A 25,161-nucleotide genomic window follows, 5' to 3' on the forward strand; every position below is an offset into this window, starting at 1 on the left:
TTCCACTCTGTCAATCCCCCTAAGTCTCTTATTCGTCTCCATCAAGTCTTGCCCCTCTCTTTGTTTTCTAGCGTCGTCAGGTTTTGTGCCTTCAGTCTCTCTTTATACCCCCATCCCTCGCAGGTCTGGGACGAGTCTTATTGTAAACTTTTGAATCTTTTAGAGTTTCCTTACGTGTTTTCTTAGATGGGAGTGGTATGAGGGGGGGGGGGGGGGCGGCTCCATGACGGGGCGGCATAGTCCCAGACTGGTCTCACGTAGGTGGTGTACAGCGCTCTAAATGCCTCCTTATTAAAGTTTCTGAATGGTGTTGTGGTTTTTGCTGCTGTAGCGTACGCTCCGGTTGTTTATATATATATATATATATATATATATATATATATATATATATATATATATATATATATATATATATATATATATATATATATATATGAGCCTCCGGAGTTAGGTTTGGTGTTATGTCCTCACCCCCAGGGGCCTTTTTCTCTAGTAATTATAGGGAGGTAGTTTCCCTTCATGGTGTCCTTTTGGTCGTCTGACAACTGTTCTCATGTCAGTCACCTTGTGTAGAGGGGGGGGGGGGGGGGGTCAGGAGGTGGTGTAGAGGGGAGGTGGTAGAGGGGAGGTGGTAGAGGGTAGTGTTGATGGGGCGCGACATGAGGTCGCGTAAAGGGGCAGGGTTTTTAGAGAGAAAACTGTAGCGTACAAGGGCGGTATAATCGCTGTGATCTGCCAAGGGAACTGGACCATGTAGAAGAATTCGTGTAATTAAAAAGGGCGGTGAAAATATGAGTTTCAGACAATTTGATTAACGCCCTCACGTTCTCTACTCTCACACGAACGCACGCACGCACGCACACACAGTGTGCGTGCGTGTGTAAGTCAACCACTGTACACTCAACCCCCGCAAACACAAATAGGTGAGTACACACACACACACACACACACACACACACACACACACACACACACACACACACACACACACACACACACACACACACTAAACTATACTAGCCCCTTCAGCTCAGGAAGGAGTACTTGTGGCATATGTCTGAACCTTTTCTAGTTTCTCCTGGTCCTGTTTAGGTAAAGGTTCCATGCTGGGGACGCTTGGGGACGTGTGGGTGTCTGGGCTTGTGCCCCCCCTCCTCGTCCTCAAGTGCCGCTCTCATACATTTGCGTGTTTAAATCGTTTCACGTAATTTATCTTTCATTTTGTTTTATGTCGTTCTTCTAAATGATGATAATAGTAATGTTACATGAGGATAACGCTGGTCGGGGCTCCCCCGGCCGTGCTGGTGGGAGCCATAACCTGTGTGTGTGTGTGTGTGTGTAATTACCTAAGTGTAGTTACAGGATGAGAGCTACGCTCGTGGTGTCCCGTCTTCCCAGCACTCTTTGTCATATAACGCTTTGAAACTACTGACGGTCTTGGCCTCCACCACCTTCTCACTTAACTTGTTCCAACCGTCTACCACTCTATACAGAGAAATCTGTGCCCTGTACTTGCAACCATTCCGACAGGCTCGAACGCAGGTCTATCTGGATTAAGAACATGTTCTATCCGACTAGGCCACGCTGGAGTTGCCACAGTGTGTGTGTGTGTGTGTGTGTGTGTGTGTGTGTGTGTGTGTGTGTGTGTGTGTGTGTGTGTGTGTGTGGTCCACCATCACACACCACTGAGAGCTGGTGTGTGATGGTGTGGTGGCCGCCGCCTCGTTCATTGATGCCGATCAGTGTAACTCATGCATATTGTTTTCAGGAGGTGGAAAATGACATTGGTGTAAAGCCTGTGGGTAAGTGTGAAAGAGGCAGGTGGAGTAGTGAGAGGAAGTAGAGCAGTGATGCTCCGGGAGGACACTGTTCCATCACATCCTCCCTTCTCTCCCGCCCACACAACCAGGCACACTTCCTCATCCTGTGATAACAACACTCAGATAATTATGTTTTGGTGATCGTCGCGCGTCAGTGTGAGGTTGGTGCTGTGTGGTGAAGGTGTGCGTGAGGCGGCCTGGCAGGCAAGTATGGCCACACACCACGACAAAGTTTAACATTGCCTGTCGCCACTGTCGACACTCCTTCTCCAACTTTTGGCTGAAGTAAAAAGAGACTTTATAAAAAATAAACATTTCGCAGGCTGAAATCTGGTTAAGAGAACTATTCGTGTGCACCAGTTAGCAAAGGACTCCGGTACATATTACTCTTGAAGCCGTCGCCTTGGAGTGTTTAAGGACGAAGGAAGTATAGAGGAAAGGAATCATCTTTATCAGTTCGAAGGATACATCTTCAGGTGGATTGATACGGTTGGTGTTGTGGGAGTGTGTGGGGGGCTGTGGGTGGTGGGGGTCCTCCCCACACCAGGCGGTGTTGCGTCACTCACTCAACACTCATCTTGACCAACACAGTGTTGGTCAGGTGGCCAGCAGCAAGGAGACCTTTCCATCAGGCTGTCACACTCTACGACTGAGTATAAGACCGTCACACTCTACTTGTATTCGTGTTGCTGTAAACATCTAATTCCCCAACATTCTAAACATTAGCGCTGGAAACGGAACTCGAGTTTGCTTACACGACTAGAATGGTTACCGCTGAGTGTGTTCCGTTAACATGACACCGTTGAGAGTGTAGCGAGTGGTGGTGCCGTAGCCGCGGCTGCGGGCGTGTGTGTGTATAGCAACAGTCAATGACTGGAGGAGGACCCGCGGCCACAACCTCACCACCATTTCCCTCGTGCTCAAGTATCGTGCGGCCACCATGAGTCACGGAGAGTCGTGCGCGGGCGTGACGGGCGCGGGCGGCGGCGGCGCGGGCGCCCACAAGAAACTGCGGCGCAAGAGAAAGGAACTGGACGCCCTCGTGCCCGAGGATAAGGTCCGCCGCAAGTCGTCCTCCGCCTCCCATCACGACCTCCTGCGCTCGGACTCGGAAGACCCCGAGGCGGACTTCTCGGGCGTGGCCGTGCTGGGCAAGCGGATGTTGGGCGGCGGCCATCAGGGAGGACTGTGGGCGTGCCTGCCAGGGGCGTGCACGCTGCTGCTGCTGCTGACAACCCTGGTGGGCGTGGCGGCCGCCCTCAGGCTCCTCATGCTCACACGCCGAGACCTCGACTCCCTCCACTCCAGGATCAATTCAGGTAACTCACACACACCCCAGTGTTCCTGGTCACTCATAACACCCCAGTGTTCCTGGTCACTCATAACACCCCAGTGTTCCTGGTCACTCATAACACCCCAGTGTTCCTGGTCACTCATAACACCCCAGTGTTCCTGGTCACTCATAACACCCCAGTGTTCCTGGTCACTCATAACACCCCAGTGTTCCTGGTCACTCATAACACCCCAGTGTTCCTGGTCACTCATAACACCCCAGTGTTCCTGGTTACTCATAACACCCCAGTGTTCCTGGTCACTCATAACACCCCAGTGTTCCTGGTCACTCATAATATGTATCTCGCCTCAACTCTCAGTTTCAGAGACTCCCACGGGAGGTGCCAGGACAACGATTCCCTCAAATACTTACGAAACCTGTACATCTCTCCTCAATCATGGCGGCTTTGTTTACGGTTATTAAGCAGTTCGTGAGCTCCGAAGGCACTATGAGGTTGTTTGTAACAATAATAAACCATGAGTTGTGAAGTTTTGGAACTCGTAAACTCTTTATAAATGTAAACAAAAGTGCCATGTTTAAGGAAGAATGTTGAGGGTTCGTAAACTCTTTGAGTAAGTCTGCCTCACACCCTCCTGGCTCCCTCACACCCTCCTGGCTCCCTCACACCCTCTTGGCTCCCTCACACCCTCCTGGCTCCCTCACACCCTCCTGGCTCCCTCACACCCTCTTGGCTCCCTCACACCCTCCTGGCTCCCTCACACCCTCCTGGCTCCCTCACACCCTCCTGGCTCCCTCACACCCTCCTGGCTCCCTCACACCCTCCTGGCTCCCTCACACCCTCCTGGGTCCCTCACACCCTCCTGGCTCCCTCACACCCTCCTGGCTCCCTCACACCCTCCTGGCTCCCTCACACCCTCCTGGCTCCCTCACACCCTCCTCCTGGCTCCCTCACACCCTCCTGGCTCCCTCACACCTTCCCTCAGGTCCCTGAAGTGCATATCATGCTCCAGATTTTCCAAGGAGCGTTTATCATGATAAACGCTCCATGTTCCAGGTATTCCATGGAGCGTTAATCACGTTCCAGGTATTCCATGCCGTGTTCATCATGTTCCAGGTATTCCATGTAATGTTTATCATGCTCCAGGTGTTCCATAATGTGTTCATCATGCTCTAGGTAACAGCAAATATAGTTAATGGCAGGTGAGGGAGATGCTCACAATATGTGGCTCTGCTAGCAGGTAATGTTTCCCTTCTGAAGGCTCGTGTCCGGCCTACATGGCCACCATGGCCAGCATGGCCACCATGGCCACCATGGCCAGCATGGCCACCATGGCCACCATGGCCACACATGATCCGGCAACTCCTCATCTTAGCAAGAACTGTTGTCGACCAGAGGACGTTGCATGTGACATATTAATCCTCGTAACGTGAGAACTATCTTGGCTATAGTGAAGGTGAAGTCTGCAGACTCCTCAGGCGTCCTGCTGCTAATGACTATTGACCTCGATAAATTAGGGGATATATCTTAAGATCTTTCGCCTATGGTTAGGTCAAAGTGCTTGGATATAGTCACTTGTCAGCGGCTGAGCAGGTGTTGCTGGTGTGTGTGGCGCGAGGAGTGCCAAGGTTGGTGATGTAGGTAGTCGGAGTGTCTTATGGGTGTTTTATATTAACACGAGAGAGTAGGCAACATGTTCGAACCATCCAACACGTCATGGGGGTGTCTCTGTGTGGGTGCTCCCTACACCAGACACACCACCTGGCCAGGTGTAGGCCAACCACCTGCCCAGGTGTAGGCCAACCACTTGGCCAGGTGTAGGCCAACCACTTGGCCAGGTGTAGGCCAACCACCTGCCCAGGTGTAGGCCAACCACCTGCCCCAGGTGTAGGCCAACCACCTGCCCAGGTGTAGGCCAAGCACCTGGCCAGGTGTAGGCCAACCACCTGCCCCAGGTGTAGGCCAACCACCTGCCCAGGTGTAGGCCAAGCACCTGGCCAGGTGTAGGCCAACCACCTGCCCCAGGTGTAGGCCAACCACCTGCCCAGGTGTAGGCCAACCACCTGCCCAGGTGTAGGCCAACCACCTGCCCAGGTGTAGGCCAACCACCTGCCCCAGGTGTAGGCCAACCACACAACAGCTTGGCACCTCTTCCTCGGACCTCTAACTACACCCAGGGCTGAGGCACTAAGCATCAGTTTTCACTATTCTGGTACTTCTTAGGCGGCGAGGTAGTTGAATGTGGCATGACGAATCCGTAGAGTTTCTTTGTTAAATTACAATTATTCCCTCTCTTAGCTTTTTTGACACACTGTACTCCACTTCATATAGTCTAGGGTAGCTGCACTAATGCAGATGTACCTCATATCTTAATAAAAAAATCCCTCTCTCTGCAGTTCACTGAACTGTTATATTGAAGTTCCACACTCCAAATCTTGCTTATTAAGATAATGGCACAATGTAGTCACCGTTAATCACTGCAAAACACGATACACCGTATATTACTGTAATTCAGTCACATGTCTCCACCGTACCACGTACCTAACAGTTGCACACGTCCAGAGTTCCTCAGTAAGACCCACTACTATGTGGCGAGTTCTTCAAGAGCAATGGTACCAATATTTCATATAAAGTCACTATATAATGATCATCATAACACTAAATTTCACAGTCATTTAGATCCGGCCACGACCTGACGATTAGTTAATTTAAGCCACCACACGACCTCACAGTCTTTAATGGGGTCATATCACAACCTCAGTTCGTAATCAGATCACTTCTATTATCTTAGAGGCCTTAATCAGGTCATTTCAGGGATAATCACGTTAACCTCAATCAATACATAAAATCTTCATATCTTGATGTCATTTGGCGAAGTAGTCACCTAGGTGATTGGCGAAGACATGTCCCTCCTCCTGAACTTGAACCTCAGCTTCCAAAATGGATTTTGTAGTGAAGTCATTATTGGAATATCGTCCCCATGCCAATATGGCTGTTCGATGGTGTTTTTCCGACCTTCCAGTCCCTCGTCTGGCGTCCGTGGCGACTGAGAATACTCAACCCATTCTTTTCCCTATAGCTGGGCTGTGTGTCCCCCTCACAGCTCCTGTGTTATTACCCTTACATTATCACCCTTTATATTCCTCCCACACATCTTTCTTTTGCTTTCATATATATATATATATATATATATATATATATATATATATATATATATATATATATATATATATATAATAATAATAATATTATTTACCCAATAGGCAGAATGATTTGCGTTACTTTCAAATTTTTTTTTCCAATTGGTTTATTTTAATGAATATTATTATATTATATTAAGAACATGAATTACTGACTTAGTTATGTTAGTTTAGGATTGGTTATGATAGGTCAGGCGAATATGATCCTATTTCTGTGTTTTAACTCAAATTAAAAACAAAATTAATCAAATATAATGAAAAGCTTTATCATTCCATAAGAAACAAATGTAGAAAAATACGTAACTTTAGATAAATTTTGCTTATTAGGCAAACCGAGCCTTGCATACTTGACCAAGTAGCGCATTCTGGCTATTAGGTACAACATATATATATATATATATATATATATATATATATATATATATATATATATATATTTTTTTTTTTTTAATTTCGAAAGTAAGTGACACAAGGTCATAGGCTAGGACACGAAATTTAATATTTTATGCTAAAAAAATTGTTCATCACTTATTCATTGAACAGCTGCTCTATTGTGATTCACAAAGTTCACCAAGTTCATAATTAAAATGTGTTTCTTAGTTTATGCTTGCAAAATATTTTACCTTTTATGAGAGAAACTCAAGTTTGAAGGTTGAAAACTTAATATTGTATAAATATGTCAGTTTTGGCGGGAAGAATATTACTGACATTTATCTCGCTCTGTTGTTTATACCATGCTGTCTGCTTTTGTGATGAGCTGTCTGCTGTAGTTATGAGGGGTCTGCTGTAGTTATGAGGGGTCTGCTGTAGTCATGAGCTGTCTGCTGTAGTTATGAGGGGTCTGCTGTAGTCATGAGCTGTCTGCTGTAGTTATGAGGGGTCTGCTGTAGTCATGAGCTGTCTGCTGTAGTTATGAGGGGTCTGTTGTAGTCATGAGCTGTCTGGTGTTGTGATGAGCTGTCTGCTGTAGTCATGAGCTGTCTGCTGTAGCCATGAGCTGTCTGCTGTAGTCATGAGCTGTCTGCTGTAGCCATGAGTTGTCTCCCATTGTGATGAGCTGTTTGGTGTTGTGATGAATCAGCCACTGTTGTAATATCACACAACCACCACGACTGTAACAACCACAACCCCCCCTCCTCCAATGTTTGGAGGGGGGTTTGGGGTGGATGAGGTGGGGGTGAGGATGATGTAGGGGGGGGGGGGGCTAGGCAAGGACGCAACATCATCCTGGGGCTCGGCTTCATTCATTTTGGCATCTACCCCAAAGTGGGTTTGGGTCCGAGGGTGCTCTCTGCATCGCTGAGTGGCTGACTGGCTGGCTGGCTGGCTGGCTGGCTGGCTGGCTGGCTGACTGGCTGGCTGACTGGCTGACTGGCTGACTGGCTGGCTGGCGATGACTGACTAGGTGGTTGGCTGGCTTACTGAAAGGCGCACTGGGAAAATATATATATATATATATATATATATATATATATATATATATATATATATATATATATATATATATATATATATATATATATAATATTTATATATATATATATATATATATATATATATATATATATATATATATATATATATATATATAATATTTATGACCGATGTTCCTTTCGGGAATCTTAATTTTAAGATGAATAGGAAAACCAGGGTTATACTGAACATCTTGTTTCAGAATCTTTACTTTAAAATGCATAACGTTTCGAATACTTCTCGTATTCATCATCAGATCTAAAAGAAAAAACAGAAATCCCAATCAAATAACTGGTAAACAAAGAACTCATACTGAATATAATTGCTTATCAAAGAAAGGAAAATGCTTAAAAAACAAAACACTTAAGCGCACTTAAAGTGATCAATACAAATAAAACTTATTAACTGTCACATATATAAAAGCTAATTTAAAAAATCCATTAGACTACAAGACGAAATTTATAACTACTAAAACAAACCATTCTATTAAACTTACGTGAAGTGATCAGAAGTAAACCTTGATACCTAACACATAGATACTAAACACTATAACAAATATTCATTTAATGACTACAAATCTACAAAAAATGTATGTAAAATACAAACAAAATAAACGACAATTATAAAGTACTAACCAAAATCTTATAAAAACTCAAAAATTAAATAAAATTAAATACCAAAAAATGTATTATATATCCTAAATAAAAGATTATAATAATGTACAATGTCAAGACTTGAAATAAGTAAGAAAGGGCAAAGACATGGTAAACTAAGCAAAATTTTAATAAAATTAAACTACCAGAATGAACTATAAATCAATTTACAGGGCCTACTGTGCACTATACAGTGTACAATTGAACAGCTGAAAGGTTGCTATTTAACAGAGGCCGCAGCTTCTTTATACATAAGGATTCCATTACTCTCAAATCTGACTGGCCATTCATACAAGTGTCCAGAATTTTAAAATCAGATTCCAGCAGAGAATGATTAAACTCATAACAATGGTTTCTAATCTCCGAAAATGCTGTTTTAGACAATGGTAATCCAGTCCTAAAAGATAATCCCCGGTGCTCAAGTATCCTAATCTTAAAGTTCCGAATGGAACTCCCGACATATCCAGCATTACAGCTGGAACAATTATACATATATACGACATTTGAGCACAAGGGGGTAGGCACTTTATCTTTAAATTTAAAATAAGAGCCTATGGTATTTGTGTTGACAAAAATAAATCTAAAGTCTACTTGAGGATAACACTGCTGCAACAGTCTCCTCAAACGACTCCTTACAGAAAAACTAATAGTGCCATAAAATGGTAATTTAATATATTTAAGATCCCTTTCCACTGTAGTAATCCTACACGATGGGTGAAACTTCTTATTTAAGAAATTCCTTATTGAACATAAAACAAAGGCCCTATTCAGTAGAGTGTTAATTGCATTTTTCTTAAATATATATATATATATATATATATATATATATATATATATATATATATATATATATATATATATATATATATATATATATATATTCCCAAATGAGTTCAGTCGAGAGTGGTGTTCCAACTTTTAAGTGGGCGAGGCTCTTTGACAAGAGCTATAATTTCTTTAAAAGGCGGTACTCAATCTCCCTGAGTTGGCGTAACTCTTATGGAATGGCTCCGATGATGACCCCTGGGAGGGCACCATGGCCCTAATGATGACCCCTGGGAGGGCACCATGGCCCTAATGATGACCCTGGGAGGGCACCATGGCCCTAATGATGACCCCTGGGAGGGCACCATGGCCCTAATGATGACCCCTGGGAGGGCACCATGGCCCTAATGATGACCCTGGGAGGGCACCATGGCCCTAATGATGACCCCTGGGAGGGCACCATGGCCCTAATGATGACCCCTGGGAAGGCACCATGGCCCTAATGATGACCCCTGGGAGGGCACCATGGCCCTTATGATGACCCTGGGAGGGCACCATGGCCCTAATGATGACCCCTGGGACGGCACCATGGCCCTAATGATGTCCCCTGGGAGGGCACCATGGCCCTGATGATGACCCCTGGGACGGCACCATGGCCCTAATGATGACCCTGGGAGGGCACCATGGCCCTAATGATGACCCCTGGGAGGGCACCATGGCCCTAATGATGACCCCTGGGAGGGCACCATGGCCCTAATGATGACCCTGGGAGGGCACCATGGCCCTAATGATGACCCCTGGGAGGGCACCATGGCCCTAATGATGACCCCTGGGAGGGCACCATGGCCCTGATGATCGCCAATAACGAGTCCTTGACTACATCATCAAGTACCGATGATAATCTATATGATCGTGTTTAAATATATAAATTAGAGGACCAGATGTTGGGGGTTAGTCACACCCAACTATGCAAATGAGACACAGGAATTATAGCCCCACACACACACACACACACACACACACACACACACACACACACACACACACACACACACACACACACACACACACACACACACACAGGCGTAATAGTTCATTACAAAGGAGAGAGAGTAAAGTAGTGGTGAGATAAAGATTTCGCAAAGCCCAGCCACACAAATATCAAGACGCCACCACTAACATGGTCAAATGGTAGACAGGTACCATGGAGTATCTTGTACACAGTGGCACCCCAGAAGCACATGTTAGTAACATGAAAATTACTCGGCACATACGGCTCGGTGGCTGGCTCCTCTTATCTGCTGGAGAGGCATTCACTGATCAGGTAATAATTGTGTTAAAAAGTGACCAATAATCCAACCGAGCATAAGAAATATTGCCGGAACAACCGTGGACATCTTCAAGAGGAAGCTAGATTTATTCCTCCAAGGAGTGCCGGACCAACCGGGCTGTGGTGGGCATGTGGGGCCTGCGGGCCGCTCCAAGCAACAGCCTAGTGGACCAAACTCTCACAAGTCAAGCCTGGCCTCGGGCCGGGCTTGGGGAGTAGAACAACTCCCAGAACCCCATCAACCAGGTATCAACCCAGTAATGAAAGATGGCAGCATTTCAGTCCGTTTTCTGTTCCCTCGTCAAGTCCAGGACAGACCATAACGTCTCCAACTTCCATATATGTTTCCCCCATATACGTGGCTTGGGTCTCTTGCTGTCAGTCGTGTTGCTGTTGTGACTTCTTGCAAGAGCCGGTCCTACTTGTTGGTGCAAGAGAATATTCTCCCTCGACTTTTAAGAGACGCTGTAATCCTAATTTTCGTATGAGAAAACATCCCTTAATTCTGTTACGAGTTTATAACACTAATTTCGTTAATAAATTTCTTCCGCTTCCACTTTTCTAATTGTTGAATGCATCATAAGTTTTTCTTTTTGTCAGTGGATTACACAAGTTTGCCCCAAGATGATGGTTTGTAGTTCCTTCAGCGATGAGTTGCGTTGGTGTTGGACTCGGGGAGGTAATTTGTAAATTCATAATGAAAGAATCATTATGTATAGTGATGAGTGGTATGGTGAGGTACAGGTGGTGTGGTGCCAGGTGAGGGACTCGGGGTATGGTGAGTGTGTGTGGTGAGGGACGCCTCACCACACACACGCCATACACAAAACAACGCTCCAGGATGTTGTTATGGTGGTGTTGATATGTGTGTGTTTCGTGGCCTTCCTGTACCTGATATGTACATGTGTTATGTGTCTTCTCCGTTCCAGTGGGAACATTCTGGAAGGTGAGGTGGGGGTGGTGGGGGGGGGGGGGGGCAGGAGGCTGGCTGTGTTCATAAACTGTTGGTCTCTCGCATCTTTCACCAGCCTTGTGCCCCCTCACCCCCTCCCCCCTTCCCCCACTCCTCCCCCTCTTCCCCCCACTTCTCCCCTCCCATCGCTTCCCCTTCCCCCCTCAAAATTTATAATGCTTCTCACTCGCAACATTTTGCCTATCTGCCTCCCTCCCTCTCCCTCCCTCCCCCTCCTCTCTCTTCCTGTCCCTCTTTCCCTCTCCCTCTCTTCCTCTCCCCCTCTCCCTCTCCCTCTCTCCCTCTCCCTCTTCCCCCAATTCATTCCTTTACACAAGTTACTTCCTTTACTGTTTCTGTGTTCCATGATGCTCTTGTATCTACAAAATTAACATTTAAACTATATTGTCTAAATGTACATTTGGGTAAGGTATTTAGCCTTCATTTGAAAATTATGAAGTCGACAAAAACTCAGGGGAACAAGTTTGTTTTTGTCGTAGCAGTTTTGTCCTTATATATTGAAGCTTCCCCGGAGGCAGGGACAAGGGGGTGGGGGTGTGGGGGGTGCTGGGGGGGGCGGGGGGGGGCTTTGTAGCCGACTTGGGTCGTGTCAGAATATTGGTCGACACTCAATTTTTCACATGAACAACAAAACCATTTGTCTTCATCTGCAACACTATTGGTTTTTCTTGCTAGTTTTTGGGGGGGATCGTCTTCAGAGAATCAATATACATTCCTTATATAGTGACCTTACATACAAAGTATAAATCCGTATACTGTATACAATTATAGTCTACATTCGTATACTGTATTCAGTTATAATGTACTTTCGTATACTGTATTCAGTTATAATGTACTTTCGTATACTGTATTCAGTTATAATGTACTTTCGTATACTGTATAACATTATTCAGGATACATTCGTATACTGTGTATTGTTTTTATATTTCATACGAATCGCTGTGGATGCATATTTAACCCATAAGCGACACATTTAGATTAGATGTGTAAGTGTGTATAGCTCTGTATTTTGTAACTTAGTATAACATAACATCATACATATCACTGTATTTTTTGTATTCTTGTGCAAGTCGTGTTTGTTTTGTTTAGCTTATCTAATAAGTATATAAAAGACTTTTTAATAATTACCCAAATGCTCTTTAAGATAATTGCGATTAATCGACACACATTGTTTTCCAGGTGAGTGTGTGAGTGGTGAATGGACTCTATCTCTTGAGCTCCGGTGAGGGGTGAGTACTCTTGAGGAATGTGTTGTGGGGGATACCTGGCAGGTGAGGATGGTGTGCACTCACCTGGTGCAGTCATGTGTGTGGCGTGACGGCACTCAGTGCAGTCATGTGTGAGTGGCGTCACGGCACACGACACCTGTACGAATGAGCTGTGCCATGGCCCGGCGCAGGCGCGTGATGGCCTGGGTGAGTACAAGTCAGATGTAAAGACGTGGCTACATAGACAGTTGTGACAGTGCTTGGTTGGGCAGCATTAACCTGCATTGGTGGTGGGTTTGTGTCGACACCTGGCTTGGTGTAGGTCAGGTGTGTGTGTGGGTGTGATCTGGCTTCGTAGAAGCAAGGTAAGTGATTTGGCTAGATAGGGCAGGTGTGTGCTGGAGCCTGCTTGGGGAGTGCTTGTGAAGGACTTGATACTGAAATGTGGCTGGTTATGTCCGTAGACTTAACGACCCTAAAACTGTCAAAACTGTATTGGTCCAAACATTCAGATCTGATAGGAAAGAACTTACTAACTCCAAACGACCTGAAAGCACCAGTATGAAAAGCTATGATTTGTTCAGATCTGAAATCTATACCTATGGGCAGCACAAAACGTCCACCAGACTGTGCGACACAGTGGTTGTCAGGATCAGGTTGGGTTACCGTGTTGACCTGTCATGTTGATACTGTCGGTAGTGTTGACCAGGCATGTTGATACTGCCGGTAGTGTTGACCAGGCATGTTGATACTGTCGGTAGTATTGACCCGGCATGTTGATACTGTCGGTAGTATTGACCAGGGATGCTGATACTGCCGGTAGTATTGACCAAGCATGCTGATACTGCTGGTAGTATTGACCAGGTATGCTGATACTGCCGGTAGTATTGACCAGGCATGCTGATACTGCCGGTAGTATTGACCAAGCATGTTGATACTGCCGGTAGTATTGACCCGGCATGTTGATACTGTCGGTAGTATTGACCAGGCATGCTGATACTGCCGGTAGTATTGATCAAGCATGCTGATACTGCCGGTAGTATTGACCAGGCATGCTGATACTGCCGGTAGTATTGACCAAGCATGCTGATACTGCTGGTAGTATTGACCAGGTATGCTGATACTGCCGGTAGTATTGACCAGGCATGCTGATACTGCAGGTAGTATTGACCAAGCATGTTGATACTGCCGGTAGTATTGACCAGGCATGCTGATACTGCCGGTAGTATTGACCAGGGATGCTGATACTGCCGGTAGTATTGACCAGGCATGCTGATACTGCCGGTAGTATTGACCAGGGATGCTGATACTGCCGGTAGTATTGACCAGGCATGCTGATACTGCCGGTAGTATTGACCAGGGATGCTGATACTGCCGGTAGTATTGACCAGGGATGCTGATACTGCCGGTAGTATTGACCAGGCATGCTGATACTGCCGGTAGTATTGACCAGGGATGCTGATACTGCCGGTAGTATTGACCAGGGATGCTGATACTGCCGGTAGTATTGACCAGGGATGCTGATACTGTCGGTAGTATTGACCAGGGATGCTGATACTGCCGGTAGTATTGACCAGGGATGCTGGTACTGTCGGTAGTATTGACCAGGGATGCTGATACGGCCGGTAGTATTGACCAGGGATGCTGATACTGGTGGTAGTATTGACCTGGTTGTGGCCTCGGCTGCTAGTCACGTAAATGAACCATTCCAATTCGCGAAAGGAATTTCGCTTGCCAGCTTAACCCTTATGGAGTATCTTGTATGTATGCTAATGAATAAACATTGTATAATATTTTTCTTGAGTTAGAAACGTGTTAGGAATATTTTTTTTCACTAAAATGGCACGAAAACCTGATGCTATTGTTTTCGTACCGGGAATTTTCGTACCGTTTATTACCGCCCGGTAATAAGCATTACCGGGCGATAAATTTAATGAAATACTATACCCAAGATTACCAACCGAGTGACGACGGGGGATGGAAATAGCCCGGTAATAAGCATTACCGGGCGGTAATGCTTATTACCGCCCGGTAATAAGCATTACCGGGCGGTAATGCTTATTTTCTTTCTGTTCCTCCTTTGTATTATCTGTCTTACCTGTAGCCTCTCCGTTTATTGTCTCTCCCTCCACCACGCCTCTTTCATCTGGTTTACTGCCTTTACTGCATTCTTCCCTCGCTCCTCCTCCTTCGGGATGAGGGTCACGAGGTCTCGTTTTTCCGGGCGTGCGGGCGTGTGGGCGTGCGGGCGTGAGGGCGGGTGTGAACGGGTGGAGAGTATCCCAGGGGGTAGGGGGGCGGGGCTTGTATAATGTAGTGAAGACACACGGGCTCATTTCCACCTACATTCTCCCCAGCGGTGGATCCCAGGGGGTAGGGGAAGGGGGGTTGTGAGGTGACTGTGTCTGTCGTGGGGTTGGGGGGGAGGTGTAGCAATGACTGCAATGGGGTATGGGGAGAGAGAGAGAGAGAGAGAGAGAGAGAGAGAGAGAGAGAGAGAGAGAGAGAGAGAGAGAGAGAGGGAGAGGGGGGGGGGGAGGTCCTTCCGTAACATACTGCAGTACTCCTTTGTTTTTACATTCGTCATTAGCTGGGCATCTTCTGTAAACATTGACACGTACGAGCACACACCCGCTGGGAGATCATTAATATAACTTATGAACAGTAGTGGTCCCCTTGACCGACCCTTCTGGTGCGGGGGGGGGGGGAGAGCCCCCTTGTTTCATTCCTCCTGCTGGGGACCTCCTGCTGGGGTCCTCGACTCTGAATTCCGTCCGTCCAATTGTCCTCTCATGTAGCACACCGCATCGTGACGTCACAATCCCCAATAAAGGAGGGCACTATAAATCACAGCAGTTCACAAACTTTTCCGTTTTCTATGCTTGGTGGATAGGTTAGGTTAGGTTGGGTTCGATCGTTTCAGTACACCATTTTCTGTCAGTTGTGGCAACTCGAGAGGACGGGCTTGTTTTTTTCAGGCGCTCCCTTATTCAGTTTAGTGTCTTCTCTGTTATCCCAGCTTGCATCTCAGTCTTGTATACCAGTCTCTCGCGAGGAACGGTATCAAAGGCTTTTTGACAGTCTAGGAAAATGCAAGCTACCTAGCCATCTTTTTCATCTTGTTTGAGTAATCTTGTCGTAGAACCTTGATCAAGTTTGTCCGGCACGGCTTCCCATTTTAAATAGATGCCGACGTTTTGTTACAAATTTTATCCTTTGCAAGTACTCGAAACGAGGGAGATTTCCTGTTTCGAATGTTTTATAGAAAACAGCAGTTAACAGATGACGAAGCACCCCTGAATCCTTCCTTCAGTAGTCACATGGTGATTTGATCTGTCCAAACTGATTTTCTTGCCTCTAGTTTCTTCATGCATTCCTTAAGCTCCTCCAACAGTGACTGCTTTATCGTCTAGTATTTCCCTTCCTTGGCCATCTGGGTAAGAGTTCCAGTCTGGATTCTAAGTATAAACATTCATTTTCTTCGGAGAGTGCTTCTGAGTGGCACTCTGGTCATGGGTGCCTCGTGACACTCGAGAGGGGTGCCACTCGCCCCCTGGTGCTGGGGAGTTGTGTGAGGTAATGTTGTGCTCTCCTGCGTGTCGGGCGGCTAGTCTTTGTTGACATCCTGCAGCGTGGCCGAGTGGCGCGCTCCTCTATGGTCGGCCCCGTGCTGTGTGGCGCACTGCTGACGAGTACGCTGTAGGGGGGCACGCTGTTGGGGGTCACGCTGCAGGGGGTCGCGCTGCTGGGGGTCACACTGCAGGGGGTCACGCTGTAGGGGGCATGCTGCCGGGGGTCACGCTGCCAGGGGTCTGTGTGTGTGTGTGTGTGTGTGTGTGTGTGTGTGTGTGTGTGTGTGTGTGTGTGTGCGTGCGCGTGTGCGTGTGCGTGTGCGTGTGTGTGTGCGTGTGTGTGTGTGTGTGTGTTTGCGTGTGTGTACACACCTAGTTGCACTTGAGTTGAACTTCAGATCTTTGGTCTCGCCTCTCAGCCCTAAATCATGTAATTAACGTTTCCTGTAACCTCTGCCATTTCAACATTTACAGCCGAGCCTGACGCTCAACCTCTGCCATACATCACCACATTGTCTGTGTTCCAATACTCTGACAATAAAATAAACATTCCTAATGGTCTCTCTCAATTGGAGAAGAATACTAATCACAGAACTTTTTAATTACCTCCGTTTTATCCCGACAAGTAAGGCTATGTTGGGAAATATAAGCTGTTGAGCTAAAGCTGCAGGAATAATACGAAACCCAGGAGAGACAAGGAGCTCAAAATATGAATCCCAGGAAAGACAAGGAGTTCAAAATATGAATCCCAGGAGAGACAAGGCGCTCCATTATGAATCCCAGGAGAGACAAGAGCTCAAAATATGAATCCCATGAGAGACAATGCGCTCAAAATATGAATCCCAGGAGAGACAAGGCGTTCAAAATATGAATCCCAGGAGAGACAAGGAGCTCAAAATATGAATCCCATGAGAGACAATGCGCTCAAAATATGAATCCCAGGAGAGACAAGGCGTTCAAAATATGAATCCCAGGAGAGACAAGGAGCTCAAAATATGAAACCCAGGAGAGACAAGGAGTTCAAAATATGAATCCCAGGAGAGACAAGGAGCTCATAATATGAATCCCAGGAGAGACAAGGAACTCAAAATATGAAACCCAGGAGAGACAAGGAGTTCAAAATATGAGTCCCAGGAGAGACAAGGAGTTCAAAATATGAGTCCCAGGAGAGACAAGGAGCTCATAATATGAACCCCAGGAAAGACAAGGAGCTCAAAATATGAAACCCAGGAAAGACAAGGAGTTCAAAATATAAATCCCAGGAGAGACAAGGAACTCAAAATATGAAACCCAGGAGAGACAAGGAGTTCAAAATATGAATCCCAGGAGAGACAGAGAGCTCAAATGGCCTTCAGTGAAATTGAGAGAAACGCAAAACATTTCTTCTCTTATGCAAAAGTTCAGAATAAAAATACACGCTATCATCAGGCCCTTGTGTAAGGGAGAGATGGAATGTTCACTGCTGATTATACAGAAACGAGAAAACGGTATTTTACCAGAACTAGTTGGCACAGCGACGGGCTTCGACGTGTCTTGCAAGGTCGGCGTTCGATCCCCCAGAGACCCCAAAGGCTTGGGCACCATTCCTTCAATGCTTCCACATATCCATCCTAATTGCTGCATGATCTCGCTGGCTTAAGACTTTCTCATAATTTTATTTGTTTCCAGTGACCTCTAAAGACACTGAAGACTGACTAGCTTGATTAATTCCTCACGAACATGACCCCAGCCTCGAGTGGTGTCGGAGATGTCACCCTTGACCCCCAGTGGGGGGTTGAAGCTCCCACAGGAGTGGGTGGGGGGAAGCAGGAGTGGGTGGGGGTAGGCAGGAGTGGGTGGGGGAAGGCAGGAGTGGGTGGGGGAGGCAGGAGTGGGTGGGGGAGGCAGGAGTGGGTGGGGGGAGGCAGGAGTGGGTGGGGGGAGGCAGGAGTGGGTGGGGGGAGGGAGGAGTGGGTGGGGGAAGGCAGGAGTGGGTGGGGGAGGCAGGAGTGGGTGGGGGGAGGCAGGAGTGGGTGGGGGGGGAGGCAGGAGTGGGTGGGGGGGGAGGCAGGAGTGGGTGGGGGGAGGGAGGCAGGAGTGGGTGGGGGGGGGAGGCAGGAGTGGGTGGGGGGAGGGAGGAGTGGGTGGGGGGAGGGAGGAGTGGGTGGGGGGAGGCAGGAGTGGGTGGGGGGAGGCAGGAGTGGGTGGGGGAGGCAGGAGTGGGTGTGGGGAGGGAGGAGTGGGTGGGGGGAGGCAGGAGTGGGTGGGGGGAGGCAGGAGTGGGTGGGGGAAGGCAGGACTGTGTGGGGGGGAGGCAGGAGTGGGTGGGGAAAGGGAGGAGTGGGTGGGGGAAGGCAGGAGTGGATGGGTGGGAGGCAGGAGTGGGTGGGGGGGGGAGGCAGGAGTGGGTGGGTGTGGGAGGCAGGAGTGGGCGGGGGGAGGCAGGAGTGGGTGGAGGAGGCGGCGGAGCTGGCACAGTGCCCCAGCCCATGAATACTTTAGCGTGCCCTGGAGCGCAGATATCACACCTCCATTACTGTTGGGATCGATGTTAGTGCAGGCCCTGTTTAATGCCCTGCCTCCTCTCCCTCTCACACCTCTACTCTCACTCCCTCAACCATACTTACTCTCCTTCCTTCGCTCCTCGTACTCTCAACCATTTTACCTTGCCTTCCTACACCTCCTCTCTTCCTCTACTTTAAACCTTTCCATTTAATTTTCTTGACTTGCCTTACTCTGTCCTTGGTCCACTTTATGCATATTAGTATCTTATACATCCGAATCATGTCTCCTCTCCTTCCCTGCCCCCCGTGTTTGCAGATTCGAGGTTTATACCATGCCCCTGTAGGACCAGTCTGATGGATCAAACCCATTGTTATTCTAGCTTCTATGGTGACACCGCGTGGTCCAGTACCTCGGTAACACACTCTCTCTACAGTGCATAATGAAATCATAACAACATGATGGATCAAAGCCCTGGTCCTGGAGAGTGCAGGGATGCAAGCTCTATGCAATTGCATGGCCGCAATATTTTCCGTCTGAATATAATGTATTCTGTTTGGGAGCCGGTCGGCCGAGCGGACAGCACGCTGGACTTGTGATCCTGTGGTCCTGGGTTCGATCCCGGGCGCCGGCGAGAAACAATGGGCAGAGTTTCTTTCACCCTATGCCCCCTGTTACCTAGCAGTAAAATAGGTACCTGGGTGTAAGTCAGCTGTCACGGGCTGCTTCCTGCGGGTGGAGGCCCTGGTCGAGGACCGGGCCGCGGGGACACTAAAAAGCCCCGAAATCATCTCAAGATAACCTCAAGAATGTATTATGCAACCTTTTAGTCTACGAGAAACGGATGAACCCAAGTAGCTCAACTAATCTGTTTTGAGTCCGATGCATAGAAAACGTAGATGTTAGTGAGCCATTATCTTTCTTGATTAGTTGCACTTTCAACATTATGACAACAATGTATAATGTTTAAAGGGATTATTTCTTTATATTTCTTCAAGTCTTCTGGATTAGTTTAGGTTGATGCTAGTGTGTGTGTGTGTGTGTGTGTGTGTGTGTGTGTGTGTGTGTGTGTGTGTGTGTGTGTGTGTGTGTGTGTGTGTGTGTGTGTGTGAAGGGCAGACTGGTTGACATGGGAGGAACCGGAACGAGGGGACAATGTAACCCCAAATGAGTCAAAGGGGAAGTTACACACACACAAAAAAAAAAGTTTCGGTGAAAACGGAATTGAAAAGGCACGACGAGCTTGGAAAAGGTGTCAAGAGGCTGTATCATGTGTCAAGAGGCTGTATCATGTGTCAAGAGGCTGTATCATGTGTCAAGACGCTGTATCATGTGTCAAGACGCTGTATCATGTGTCAAGAGGCTGTATCATGTGTCAAGACGCTGTATCATGTGTCAAGACGCTGTATCATGTGTCAAGACGCTGTATCATGTGTCAAGACGCTGTATCATGTGTCAAGACGCTGTATCATGTGTCAAGACGCTGTATCATGTGTCAAGACGCTGTATCATGTGTCAAGAGGCTGAATTCCCTCTACAAATCAACGCAAAAGTAACCCCTAGTGAACTGTAAAAGATCCATACCAATCAGAGACCTAAAGGTCATTGATGAGAGGTGTGTGGCGGCAGGTGTGTGACGCCAAGTGTGGGACACCAGGTGTGGGGTGTCCCATGGCCGCTCCACCACCCACGACGAGCGCCATGGGTGTGGTGGCGGTGTGTGTTCCTTCAGATGATACGCTTCAGGGGTTCTGTTGGGGCGGGTTCAGTTAGTGGCTCCACTGCTGATTGTGTCCAGCAGGGGATCCACCCAATCCCTCCACTGCTGATTGTGTCCAGCAGGGGATCCACCCAATCCCTCCACTGCTGATTGTGTCCAGCAGGGGATCCACCCAATCCCTCCACTGCTGATTGTGTCCAGCAGGGGATCCACCCAATCCCTCCACTGCTGATTGTGTCCAGCAGGGGATCCACCCAATCCCTCCACTGCTGATTGTGTCCAGCAGGGGATCCACCCAATCCCTCCACTGCTGATTGTGTCAGTAATGTTACCAATCCACAAAAATACGACTTACTATTAACAATTAAAGCACCGGAATACTGTACTGTTCAATGCTTGGAGCTCGGACGTCTCTGGTGAGGCAAAAACCGTTCCATTTTTTTGTTACGGAGTGGCGAATCGAGAGAACGAACGGTTTGTGTTGACGTATTGTAGAGATGACGAGACGGCCAGTCGAAGACCGGGCCGCGGGGACGCTAAGCCCCGAAATCATCTCAAGATAACCTCAAGATAGATGGGCTGCCGTCCCAAGCTCGTGGACACCGAGAGAAAGTATCTCCCGTTTTCCCGCCCTTCCGTCCACCCGTCCTCCCGTCCGCCCGTCCACCCGTCCGCCCGTCCACCCGTCCACCCGTCCGCCCGTCCACCCGTCCACCCGCTCTCCCGTCTACCCGTCCACCCGCCCTTCCGTCCACCCGTCCTCCCGTCTACCCGCCCTCACGTCTACCTGCCCTCACGTCTACCCGCTCTCCCGTCTACCCGCTCTCCCGTCTACCCGCTCTCCCGTTTACCCCCTCTCCCGTGTACCCGTCCACCCGCTGTGTGCGAATATTCTCGTGTTGCACAAATTCGAGCATCGATGCAACATGGGGTATTTTATCTATTGTTTGCTGGCAGTGCTTGAAAACCATCACAGTCTTGCTGTTTGCACGCGGCGCTAAAATGTTTCAACACTTTCTAGGTTGTTTATACGGCAGGAGGCGAGGCTGTAAACACTGTAAACTATGGTTACCCTGGTAGCTCTCCTGCTGGGGGGAGGGGGGGGGGCAGCACCCCCCTCCCTTGTTGACACCCCTTGGGGCCGTGTACTGCCCTGCCCCCCTCTCTTCTGTGTCTCTGTCTGTGTCTCTGTCTGTCTCTGTCTCTTTCTCTCTGTCTCTGTCTCTCTCTCTCTCTCTCTCTCTCTCTCTCTCTCTCTCTCTCTCTCTCTCTCTCTCTCTCTCTCTCTCTCTCTCTCTCTCTCTCTCTCTCTCTCTGTGTGTGCGTGTAGTCACCTCAATGTGTGGGGGTCCTGGTGTCAACATCTTAGCTTCATCCCTGGAGGTAAAAGACCCCCCCCCCCGCCCACAGGCATCTTAGCGGAATTGAAACATTTGATCGATTGATCCCGCGGTGGAGGTCTGGTCTGCTTCCTGACTCTCAGTGGAGGCCCGTCTCTCTCTCACGGTGGAGGTCAACCCGACCACCATGCTACCCATCATATAAATGGGCACCACCACACCCCACCACGAAGGTGGACACCATCACAGCCCACCACGAAGGCGAAGGTGGGCACCACCACAGCCCACCACGAAGGTGGGCACCACCACAGCCCACCACCAAGGTGGGCACCACCACAGCCCTCCACGAAGGCGAAGGTGGGCACCACCACAGCCCACCACGAAGGTGGGCACCACCACAGCCCACCACCAAGGTGGGCACCACCACAGCCCACCACCAAGGTGGGCACCACCACAGCCCACCACGAAGGTGGGCACCACCACAGCCCACCACCAAGGTGGGCACCACCACAGCCCACCACGAAGGTGGGCACCACCACAGCCCACCACCAAGGTGGGCACCACCACAGCCCACCACCAAGGTGGGCACCACCACAGCCCACCACGAAGGTGGGCACCACCACAGCCCACCACGAAGGTGGGCACCACCACAGCCCACCACCAAGGTGGGCACCCCCACAGCGCACCACCAAGGTGGGCACCACCAAGGTGGGCACCACCACAGCCCACCACGAAGGTGGGCACCACCACAGCCCACCACCAAGGTGGGCACCACCACAGCCCACCACCAAGGTGGGCACCACCACAGCCCACTGGCCAATCATGGAAATTAATTATTCAAACAAAAATGAACGTGAGGAACACGGCTCGAGGAATGACATGGAAATGAAACAAGCAGAGAGGAATTGGCCGTGTTGTGATGGAAGGGAAGGTGGGAGGGAGGGGGGAGGGGTTTGAGGGAGAGGCAGGGTGGGATGATGAGGGGACGGAATGGGACGTGGGATGGAGTGGCAGGTGGGATTGTGAGGGGAAGGGAAGGGGGCAGAGTGTGAGGGCTCAAAGATGAATGAGACTGGTGGCAAGTTTGGGCAGATTGGACATCCAGGGAAGGATCTGGGTAGAGCCTCACCCCACTCCTGAGAGAGAGAGAGAGAGAGAGAGAGAGAGAGAGAGAGAGAGAGAGAGAGAGAGAGAGAGAGAGAGAGAGAGAGAGAGAGAGAGAGAGAGAGAGAGGAGTTATGACTCCTCAACCTCGAGGGGTCACCGATAAGACCAGTGATGATAAGGTCAGACAGAGCAGTACTCACCTAATTGTACTCACCTAATTGTGCTTGCGGGGGTTGAGCTTTGGCTCTTTGGTCCCGCCTCTCAACTGTCAATCAACTGGTGTACAGATTCCTGAGCCTACTGGGCTCTATCATATCTACATTTGAAACTGTGTATGGAGTCAGCCTCCACCACATCACTTCCTAGTGCATTCCATTTATTAACTACTCTGACACTGAAAAAATTCTTTGTAACGTCTCTGTGGCTCATCTGGGTACTAAGTTTCCACCTGTGTCCCCTTGTTCGTGTCCCACCCGTGCTTCTTGCAGTGTGCAAGAAGAGGAGGAGGAACAGATTTGAAAAGAGTAAGAGGAACTGTTGACTGGTTGGGTGTGAGTGGTGGTATGAGTGATGAACGGCAGGGAGTATGAGTGGTGATAGACAGTATGACAAGTAATAGACAGAGGTGTGAGTGGCAGTAGACAGAAGATATGACTGGAAGTAGACAGGGAGGTGAGAGAGAGAGTAGACAGTAGGTGATGGTGGTAGCACCACACAGACTGCCACACTCACCACACACTCACCACACACTCATCACACACTCACCACTTGCGGAGAAAAACAATACAAAACAAAAATACACAGAGGCGGCGCAGTTTCGAACTTTAAGAGAAGAAAGCTTGGAAAGCTTAAGAGAGTTGTAAAGAAAGCTGGTAGTGCTGGTGGCGCTGAAGATCCCACATTACAAGTTGCAGATGGGTGTGGGTGTGGGGGGGGTGTGGGTTTTCTTAAGGCTTTCAGCCTTAAGAAAATTGAAGAGATTTCGAAGCCTTTACACGAACTTTCACCTCCACTTGTGTAAGGCTGTAGTGCGACCGCATCATGAATACGCTACAGTACACACCTTAAAGAAAACTTAACATGCTAAAGCTCCAAGCAGTGCTAAATAAGACGCTGAGAAGACTTGCGGAACACCGTCCACTATATGGTCAGACAATCCAGGAGCTCCATGAACTCCTGAACACATTTATACTAAATATCAGACTACAGCGCCAAGCCACCAGGGTGTGGAACACTATCGTCTTGCTAGAAGACCCGATGTTAGAAGATTACTCCAAGATGAGACGCCCCGCTCCCACAGCTGGTGGTCCAAGATGAGACGCCCCGCTCCCACAGCTGGTGGCCCAAGATGAGACGCCCCGCTCCCACAGCTGGTGGACCAAGATGAGACGCCCCGCTCCCACAGCTGGTGGCCCAAGATGAGACGTCCCACTCCCACAGCTGGTGGCCCAAGATGAGACGCCCCACTCCCACTGCTGGTGGCCCAAGATGAGACGCCCCGCTCCCACAGCTGGTGGCCCAAGATGAGACGCCCCGCTCCCACAGCTGGTGGCCCAAGATGAGACGCCCCGCTCCCACAGCTGGTGGCCCAAGATGAGACGCCCCGCTCCCACAGCTGGTGGTCCAAGATGAGACGCCCCGCTCCCACAGCTGGTGGCCCAAGATGAGACGCCCCGCTCCCACAGCTGGTGGCCCAAGATGAGACGCCCCACTCCCACAGCTGGTGGTCCAAGATGAGACGCCCCGCTCCCACAGCTGGTGGCCCAAGATGAGACGCCCCGCTCCCACAGCTGGTGGTCCAAGATGAGACGCCCCGCTCCCACAGCTGGTGGTCCAAGATGAGACGCCCCGCTCCCACAGCTGGTGGCCCAAGATGAGACGCCCCGCTCCCACAGCTGGTGGTCCAAGATGAGACGCCCCGCTCCCACAGCTGGTGGCCCAAGATGAGACGCCCCGCTCCCACAGCTGGTGGTCCAAGATGAGACGCCCCGCTCCCACAGCTGGTGGCCCAAGATGAGACGCCCCGCTCCCACAGCTGGTGGCCCAAGATGAGACGCCCCGCTCCCACAGCTGGTGGTCCAAGATGAGACGCCCCACTCCCACAGCTGGTGGCCCAAGATGAGACGCCCCACTCCCACAGCTGGTGGTCCAAGATGAGACGCCCCACTCCCACAGCTGGTGGCCCAAGATGAGACGCCCCACTCCCACAGCTGGTGGCCCAAGATGA

General features: G+C 49.1%; 1 protein-coding gene across 3 annotated transcripts in view; it reads left to right on the plus strand.

Annotated features, from left to right (window-relative positions):
* LOC123760312 (EF-hand calcium-binding domain-containing protein 14) overlaps window positions 1–25,161 on the plus strand; it is a 166,768-nt gene that overhangs the window by 99,920 nt on the left and 41,687 nt on the right. Inside the window, exon 2 of one of the 3 annotated variants that reach the window (XM_045745887.2) lies at window positions 1,769–3,139. The exons of the other annotated variants lie outside the window; for them this stretch is intronic. Coding sequence (XP_045601843.1) covers window positions 2,761–3,139 — 379 coding nt within the window. The 5' untranslated portion in view covers window positions 1,769–2,760. The remainder of the gene's footprint in view (window positions 1–1,768; window positions 3,140–25,161) is intronic. 3 annotated transcript variants of the gene reach the window in all.

The sequence above is a fragment of the Procambarus clarkii genome, chromosome 39, assembly GCF_040958095.1.
Source record: "Procambarus clarkii isolate CNS0578487 chromosome 39, FALCON_Pclarkii_2.0, whole genome shotgun sequence".
Classification (NCBI taxonomy): Eukaryota; Metazoa; Arthropoda; class Malacostraca; order Decapoda; family Cambaridae; genus Procambarus; species Procambarus clarkii.